The 9657-nt window shown below is 43.2% G+C and overlaps 1 protein-coding gene across 1 annotated transcript in view; it reads left to right on the top strand.

The window, feature by feature from the left end:
• Window positions 1-548: 548 nt before the first annotated feature.
• The window catches only part of LOC115166486 (calmodulin-binding transcription activator 1-like), a 209952-nt gene continuing 200843 nt past the window's right edge, over window positions 549-9657 (top strand). The window contains exons 1-2 of the mRNA XM_029720381.1: window positions 549-565; window positions 703-838. Of these exons, the coding sequence (XP_029576241.1) occupies window positions 549-565; window positions 703-838 (153 nt within the window). The remainder of the gene's footprint in view (window positions 566-702; window positions 839-9657) is intronic.

Raw genomic sequence — 9657 nt, 5'->3', positions numbered from 1 at the left:
GAAAAGCATATTATCAATAGTTACATAATATCATTATATTGTATCTTTATTAAGCAACAGGCTGTGTTCTGTTTGAGGGAGGATGAATTATGAATAGAATATGAGGGAAGATCTCTTCTTCCCCCAAGGGACCACAAATCATTTCACTGGATGAATGAGAGATAAGAAAGCTGCCTCAGCCTTTATATTTTACACACACACACACACACACACACACACACACACACACACACACACACACACACACACACACACACACACACACACACACACACACACCTCATTTCACTGGATAAATGAGATATAAGAAAGCTGCCTCAGCCTTTATATACATGCACACACACACACACACACACACACACACAGCACACACACACACGCATGCATGCAGGCACACACACATACACCAGTTCTATATGTAATTTACTTTGTGGTAGAAGTGTCACTTTCACTGCCAACGCACAGTGTTCATTGGGAGAAATGTATGCTGAAAATGTGTTTTGTTCATTGTCAAACTGTGCATAGGAACGCAGAGAAACCCAATAAAGATGTTTCGTCATCTAAAGTCACTAGTGCATTTCTGTCTTGCAGTAGATGTACTGTATGTCAAGACTCTTTGTACATCTCTAAAATGAGTCCCACAGCAGAAACTTTAACAAACAATTCTCTCTCTCTCTCTCTCTCTCTCTGTGTGTGATCCAGGCCACAGAATGGTTCAATGATCTTGTACAACAGGAAGAAGGTGAAGTACAGAAAGGATGGCTACTGCTGGAAGAAGAGGAAAGATGGGAAGACCACGCGGGAGGATCACATGAAGCTCAAAGTCCAAGGAGTGGAGGTAAGGAACGGGGGAGGGAAGAAGAGATGGAGGGATGGATGGGACCTGGCCCGACCTGGACAAGACAAACCCAGGCTGACACTACGTTGTCTTCCCCTGGCTGTAAGAGAGAGACAGCCAGCTACATGCTGAAGTTGGGTCCTAGCCTTGCTATCTCCCAAGAGCCACGCAGAGCGGGGAAACAATGCAGCACAACAATAGTTGTTCCCTGGGAAGGCAGCGGAGTGGAACCGATTGTTTGTACCTTATTAAGGGGCTGGATGTTGCCTTTGCTCCACAGAGACTACATTAATCTTCTCTCCTCCCTCACTAGCTAGTAAACACCATGCTGAGCCCGACCCTGCATCGTGCCCCCCTCCTCACTCCCCTCCATGCCACCTCGCCCCCTAACCAGCAGGCACAACGCAGGCCTAGTCCCAATCGGGTTCACCCTGGCCCAGCCTGGGTTAGTGGTGCAGAGCTGGCATGCTGGTTGATTTATCAGCAGTCACAGACATGAAAAGGAGCGGCTCCCACGAACCTAGGGCCAGACTCCACTCACTTTGTTTTGTATACTGCTGAATTTGTAGTTTTGTGGTTTTGTTTCTCTGGCCTGCTTAGACTTAGGCATTGGTGCCAGGGACACAGGAGTGTGGATGGGTAGAAGCTGTCCACATAGGGCTCGGCTCTGTGTTTGTTCTGCTCTACAGGACTGTCACTCAGGGGAAATAACTCAATGTTGTCTGTGTCTGCGCGTGCAATGATAACTTGGTCTGGACATTCGTTTTCTCCCCATATTGTCTGACAGTTGTTTAAACAAGCATTAATGTCACTCTTTGTGAGAATGCTAAGCCTACATGTAAGATAGAATTCTGCCTGCGGCGCTCAGTTCAGGAATTAGTTCTTTGTGATCTGAAAGTCAAATACTTCTATGTCAAACACATCTAGTCTGATTTGCTGTTTTGGTACATATGCAATAATCTCACTGTGGATTCAGACTCATTTTAACCCCTTCCATATGCCTGGGCTGGAGAACACATCATTAGTGAGGTTACACTTTAGATGGAGGTCACATTATGCAGATAAAGCATGTGACTCAAAAGCACACCTCTTTCTGGAGTCACACTGTTCATAATGCTTCCTGTGTGTGAGAGAGATGGTTGAGTAGAGGACACTACTCCTCTGACAGCGCTCCCTGGGATTTCCTATGGAAAACTGCTTCAGGCTAATTGCTGTGGGCAGAGGAGGCATCTCCAGGAGTGAAGATCAGCTAGAGACGTATTCAGGCTGTAGAACCACAGGGAACATAGCTTCAACAACATGTCAACATGTACAGAGGACACCATGTACGTGTGATACCTCCCAGGCATGTTTGACCTGAGTCATGGTGTGTGTATGTGTGTGTGTGTGTGTGTGTGTGTGTGTGTGTGTGTGTGTGTGTGTGTGTGTGTGTGTGTGTGTGTGTGTGTGTGTGTGTGTGTGTGTGTGCGCATGTGTGTGCGCATTTGTGCGAGCGTATGTGTGTGCATGAGTCAGTGCAGCCGTGTGCACGTGTAACCCCGTGCAGTCCCCTGACAGACAGAGAGGATGGGTGATCCATCAAATGCTCTACAGCCCTGGACAGAACAGGACAGGATCTGTGATCCATCAGTCCTCTACAGCCCTGTTCACTGTAAACACAAATAAATGGCCTGACCTTAGCCTTCAGCACTGGGACTGGACAGTACAAGTACAGTATAGTACAGTACAGGGTTTCCTAAAGTCGGCCCTGGCCCCCCTGGGTGCAGGTATTGGTATTTCACCTAGCACTATACAGTTCATTTAAATAACCAACTCATCATCAAGCTTTGATTATTTGAATCAGCTGTATAGAACGGGTTCTACATGGAACTCAAAGGGTTCTTCTACCTGGAACCAAAAAAGGGACAGCCGAAGAACCCTTTTGGAACCCTTTTTTCTAAGGGTGACCAGGGTTTCCTAAGGAACTAAAAAGGGTTCCTTAAAGGGTTCTCCTATGGGGACAGCCAAAGAACCCTTTTAGGTTCTAGATAGCACCTATTTTTCTGAGAGTGTATGGTACAGATAGGGCAGGAATCCAGGGGAGAATGTGCAGCAGGGAATGGCTCAAACTCAGCCATTCTGGTTAGATTAGTTATTTATACACCACTCACACCGGATGTATTTTTCTTATAGGTCCCCAAAGATGAACTCCTGTAAAATGAATCCTTGTAAGTCACAAATAACAGCTAGCTGTAAAAGTTGACTGCTACATTATTTCAGACCATTGAACCTTATTGGGATGACAGTAGTGCTCAGAGAGGCAGAGCGGAAAGACGGGGAAAAACTAGACTACTGTAATGTTGTACACACACTTAGTACACACAAACACACACACATTGTACACACACACACATTGTACACAAGCACGCACGCACGCACGCACGCACGCACAGACAGACAGACAGACAGACAGACAGACAGACAGACAGACAGACAGACAGACAGACAGACAGACAGACAGAGCCCTCCAGAGAGTTTAGGACTCTACTATACAGCGGTAGCCTCTGTTCGCTCTTAACATTCTCCTCTCCAGCCAGACAGGGCCTGTTAGAAGCTGGGGTTGTTACACAGGCTTGAGTTAGCGAACAGAGAAGACAAGTGTTGTGTGTGGTTCAGGCTAGTTGTGCTCAGTGGCTCCAGTGAGGAGAGGGGAGAGGAGAGGGGAGAGGAGAGGGGAGGCATGGGCCCAGCAGTGAGGGGCCTTCAGGGGCATGTGAGAGGCAGCGGCGCGCAGCGGGAGTGGATGTCAGCGTGTGAGCGTGCTGCTGTCCTGTCTGCTTCAGAGTGCTGGCTCAGCAGGCCATGTAAACTATGGCTCCCTTCTCTCTCTCACTCTTCCTCTTCTCTTCCTCTCTCTCTCTCCCCCTTTTTCTCTCTCTCTCTCTCTTCCTCTCTCTCTCAATCCCTCCCTTTCTCTCTCTGGTCCCTCCCAGTCTCACGACGTCTCTCCCCCCTCAATCCCTCAATCTCTCGCACTTGGTCCCTCCATACTTCTTTCCTCCTACTCTCCTCCCCTCTTCCCCTCCTCCCCTCCTCCCCTCCAACCTCTCAGCCACAGTCCAGACGGACAGAACCTTGAGAACTGGACAGTAATGCTCTCTGTTCCCTAGAATTGGAGCACGGGGCATGTTGCGGCATTAGCGCTTAACAGGCCGTGAAATAGCAGCCTGCCTCTCTGACACCACCCCCATCACTCCAGGTGAGCTGGCCAGACGGCGGGATAAATGAGCAACCCCCCTCCCCCACTCATTTACCCAGAATGCATCTGGCTTGGGCACCTGAGGAGAGATGTCAGTCTGTGATAGCTTACCACTCCTCTTACTTCATCTCTGTTGAGTTCTACTTGTCCTGCTGCTCAGCTCAACTCCTCTATGCCCTCTCCCCCCAAAAAACACTCTTGGTGTGTCCCAAAACTGTTTTGGACATCAGAGGTGGAAATACAAAAGTGTCATTTCCCATTACTGTTGGCCAGACATGCACCTGAGGTATAGGCCCAATAGAGCAGTTTTTATCTCAGTATCAAATCATTTCCGCGTAATAGTTAAGAACCTTACTGTGATCGTTTCCAATCAAAATGGTAAAAAAAAGAAACAAAAATAGCTTCTTAGCAAGAGCAATTTCTCAAGCAATTACTTTTGTTTTTTACTTCTCTATTTTTACTTAACACTTATTTTTTCTTAAAGCATTGTTGGTTAAGGGCTTGTAAGTAAGCTTTTCACTGTAAGGTCTATACCGGTTGTATTCGGCGCATGTGACAAATACATTTTGATTTGAAGCAAGAATTTTTCTGACTGGGGAGGGGAAAGCTGAAAACTAGCTGATAGGTTTGGAAATCTCATTCTTATTGGTCTACTACAGTTTTTCTTGATTGCTTGAGCATATTTTTCCAAACAGAATTCACTTTTTCAAAACAATTATCACGCAGACCGAAACTGAAACATGTTGGTCAAAAGGACACATTTAACACTCTCAAAACATGAAATACATGACAAAAATCAACTACCTCCATCAAAACATACAACTTGTTATCTAATGAAAAGTTATTTCAATCAATCGTTACACAATGGCCCAATAAATACTAACTATCAATATACCTGTCACGCCCTGAACATAGAGAGCTCTCTGGGTTCTCTATGGTGTTGTGGTCAGGGCGTGACTAGGGGGTGTTCTAGTCTTTTCATTTCTATGTTGGTGCTCTTAGTATGGTTCCCAATTAGAGGCAGCTGATGTTCGTTGTCTCTAATTGGGTATCATACTTAAATTCTCCATTGTTCCCACCTGGGTTGTGGGATATTGTTTTGTGTTAGTGTGTTGAGCACTACGACTTCACGGTCGTTATATGTTGTTTTCTTAGTTTCACTTTAATACAATATTTGGAACTCAAATCACGCTGCGCCTTGGTCCGACCTTTTCTACGAGCGTGACAATACCCTAATATGGTTAACCCTCTTTTATATGTCTGTGTCGTTTGTTGATACTATAATTATAGTGTGCACCATAAAAGGCAAGTAAACATTATCACAGCATGGGCTGTATTCTTTTTCCTGAAATGATTTTACCAAAGATGACCAATGCAGAAAGAACGTCACTCAAGGCTTTATTTGACCTTTTTCTATTTTAACCGAGAGCTGAACAATCTTCCTCGATGGGTCCCTCTACCTCTCCTTTGTCCTTGCCCTTGCCCTTGTCCTCTGACTTGGTTCATTCTTGCACACATTAACTCAGAGATGACCTCTTTTATGCACGAATAAGGACTGATTGAACAATTGTGCGAAGATGTTTTGCACAGGTGTAGAAGAGGTTCAAATTCATTGGAATAATTTGTATCAGCTGTTTGTTTGAATTTTGTGAGTCATGATTTACTCAACTGAGTTTTGTGTCTTTTGTAGAGAGTTGTGTTTACTGTTTTGCTCAAAATGTGATTAGCGTTTGCATTGTGAAAGCAATGAGAAATAACTTTTGTTCTCGTTAGGTTTTGTTCTCGTTAGGTTATGATGAAGATCAAGAGGACCCCAGTTTCATTAAAAGTGTCTTAGCAATCAAGAAAAAATATAACTAATTTATGTCACCAGGCAGGCCAAAACTCCATCCCACCAAAACAGGCTGAAATTTCAGGCAGCCTTTTCAAACAGCTCTTACACTAAAAGGGCATTATCAATTTAACAATGTTATTCCAACCTCATAGTGTGGAAATATATATATAAAACACGAGAAAGTCAAGTTTTTGACTGCACTGGGCCTTTAAAGTATGATGTCATTGAGCGTTTTAAACACAGGTTGAGCATAGTAACAGCATCTCCTGGCTTCTCCCTGTGCAACAGCAGACACGCTCTGGTCTGGTCCAGCCAAGAGGCACAGATTAACAATAACACAGTCCAACTGATCCTACATCCGGTCTTGTCTGGTGAGACTAAAGCCATCACCCACTCACCACCTGTTGGCTTCTAATATGGACTCTTTACCTGCCCCCCACCATCACCTCCCCTCTCCTTATTATTCCAGAGCTTTAGGGTGTTTCACATATATCTGTATGATCCGGATCCTAGAGCGTTTGGTACCCTGATGTGAGCTATAAAGCATGTGTTAATCACAAACGAACCTAATCCTGGACCTGCATGAGTAGCGGGTCCAAGATCCAGGACCAGAGTGCCAGGTATTGTGATGCAGCAGTGTGAGTCGCATGGAACTTTTTGCCAGTTGTTAACAAGCTAGCTAGCTAGCTTACTAACATAATATAGAATGTGCGTCTCGCAAATCACATCCTGAAATTGTTATTTTCAGGACTTGTGAAAGCAAAACGTATTTTGTAGATTTTTTTTGTTTTACCTTCATTTAACTAGGCAAGTCAGTTAAGAACAAATTCTTATTTACAATGACAGCCTAGAAAACAGTGGGTTAGCTGCCTTGTTCAGGAGCAGAACGACAGATTTTTTACTTGTCAGCTCAAGGATTCAATCTTGCAACATTCCAGTTACTAGTCCAACGCTCTAACCACTAGGCTATCTGCCGCCCCAATTCTCAAAAACACTGCAGCAAACCAAACTAGGGAACCTTAATATACTCCCCCAAACACAAATCGATTTCTCTTAAGTGAAGGTGGCAGTGCCTTTGACTAATTTCATTACCACAGGCTAATTATACTGATTGGAATAAACTCTCTTGCTTTGGTGCATGGAAGGCAAGCGCCTCCATATTCTTGGAACTTAATGCCAATACCGTTCCATTCCCCCCTCAACCGCTTCTCTCCCCTCCCATGCCCTAAATAATCAAAGTGGCCTGCTCCTCGCTCCTCCTAACATGTCAGTCCATGTTGAATCTGTCTTAATGCGTGATTTCAGCCGTGCAACTGTGCAATGAAGGAAGCTAATGGAGCATGCTGGTGGCTCAATCGCCTCTGGTCATTGATAATAATGAAGACAAATGTCAAAACGTTAGCTGCTAATGCTGTAATAGAGTGGACGCTGAGCTGGGGTGGATGCAGGGAGCACTGCATGAGGATGGACACGTCTACACCACAACACACCACATCGTGTGCAGTGTATCCCGTATCACATGACCTTGAGGGTCTAGACCAATGATGTATATAAACCCTGTATTGCTGATGTTATGTTTTGGCCTCGGAAGAAGCAGTCTTCCATAGGAATTAATGGAATTCTACACTATTTAAATTACATTTTTCAAGGACAAAATTACTTTTATTTAAAAGAACATTGTTGTAGTGGGGACAGTAGCATTAGAACTTTGAAAAATATATACTTTAAGAAAAATGTTTTATTTTGATGCTTAGCTCACATAATATAATTTCAAGGTATGTATTAAGGTGTCTGTAATAGAATAATAAAAACAAATGTAGACATTAGTAAATGCATTTCTATAGCTTCCAAATATTCTTTTTACAATGGTGGGGGAGTACCAAGATGGAGGCACAGTGGCTTCAAAACAGCACCCCCGTAAGTCATCTAGTGTATATATAAATCATTGGTCTAGACTAGTTGCTCAGGCTTTGTCTTTGTCAATTTTGTTGAATTTAAATCACTTAGGTAAGACGATTCCAATGTTAATTCGATATTCTACCAACACAAAGAAGAGTTATGTTGTCCAGACTCAATGATGTGGGCTTTGTCTGTTTTTTTTAAATGTTTAGTCACTAAGGTGCTTGTCAATTTCTACCAAGGTGAGAAGAATCCAATGTCCGTTTGGTATTCTACCAACACAAAGGAGGTTTGAATACTCGAGAGAGTGGCTGTTGTTGATTTTAGATCTCTGTATGTATGCTAGTGTGTGAAGGAGAAGATAGTTGAGCAGAGGGCGACTGGGTTGGAGACAGTGTGTGTGTTGCGTAGCAGTCAGATAGCGATACAGCAGCTGTTATCACCAGATTGCAGGGCCAGATGTAGAGAGATGATAAAACAAACAGGTCTCTCCAGGGTTCTACACAAACTTTTTCCACTGGTGGCACTGGTGCTACCAACTTAGTCAGTTGGTGGCACCAGCACATGATTTGGTCGTACCAAAATGTACCTGCATTCCATACAGAACCAGGCTAATAATGACTAGACATCTTTTAAATTAGCATGCCTTTGTGTTCTTACATTGATTTGGATAGATTTACTGTTACAGCAAAGAATAAAGTACAAAATGTGCCCTGTTTTTTTCTGTGAAATCCTCTAAAGGGTAGAATTTGAAAAAAAAAACTGTACTTCAAATCAAATAATAATAATAAAGAAAAAAAAGATTTGTCACATGCACTAAATACAACAGGTTCTTAACCAACAAGCTCTTAACCAACAATGCAGTTTTTTTTGTTTAAGTATGAAAATATTTGCTAAAAACATTTTTATATTCATGATAATAAACTAAAGTAAAAAAAGCTAACACAATAAAATAACAATAACGAGGCTATATACGGGGGTACTGGTATCGAGCCAATGTGCGGAGTACAGGTTAGCGGAGGTAATTGAGGTAATACAGTATGTACATGTAGGTAGGGGTAAAATGACTATACATAGATAATAAACAGCGAGTAGCAGCAGCGTAAAAAAGGGTTCAATGCAAATAATCCAGGTAGACATTTGATTAACTGTTTAGCAGTCTTATGGTTTGGGGGTAGCAGCTGTTAAGCAGCCTTTTGGACCTTGACTTGGCGCTCCGGTACCGCTTTCCGTGCGGTAGCAGAGAGAGCAGTCTATGACTTGGGTGGCTGGAGTCTTTAACAATTTTTTGGGCCTTCCTCTGACACAAAGGGAACACGGTTTTTGGTCAATTTCCCGTTTTAAAATATGATACAGTAATCCCTCAATAACTCTTCAACATCTTAAATTGACTAGATTCATTAGTGTGTTTGTGTCGGGAGTGTGCTGTCTATTTAGTTAGCCAGTGCCCACATTATTCTGAAATATTTTGTAATGGAATGCTTTGTATGGAAACCAAGTTGAAGCCAACATTCGATGTTGTCTTGCTTATAGGAACCACACATCGTTTTACTGCAAAAAGTGCAACACCCTTCGATTGAAACGGTGGGAAACAAGCGAACGTGCATGGGTCTGCATCTCTCTCAAACTGATCAGAAATGAAATCACACAGTCATTTTATTGGAGCAGTAGAATGTCTAAGTCGGCTACCATAACTTCAATGACTTTTCAAGAGTTTAGAGGAAAGGTCCGATTTTCAAGGAAGGGTATTCCATGAGGACTGAATTGCACATTGTAAATATTCAACCAAAACTTCTAACTTTTTGCTCACCATTCTTGACTTTGCATTTAATGTTAGATAATTTAGGA

Source organism: Salmo trutta, chromosome 28 (genome assembly GCF_901001165.1).
Source record: "Salmo trutta chromosome 28, fSalTru1.1, whole genome shotgun sequence".
NCBI lineage: Eukaryota > Metazoa > Chordata > Actinopteri > Salmoniformes > Salmonidae > Salmo > Salmo trutta.
This window is presented reverse-complemented; position numbering and strand designations above follow the sequence as displayed.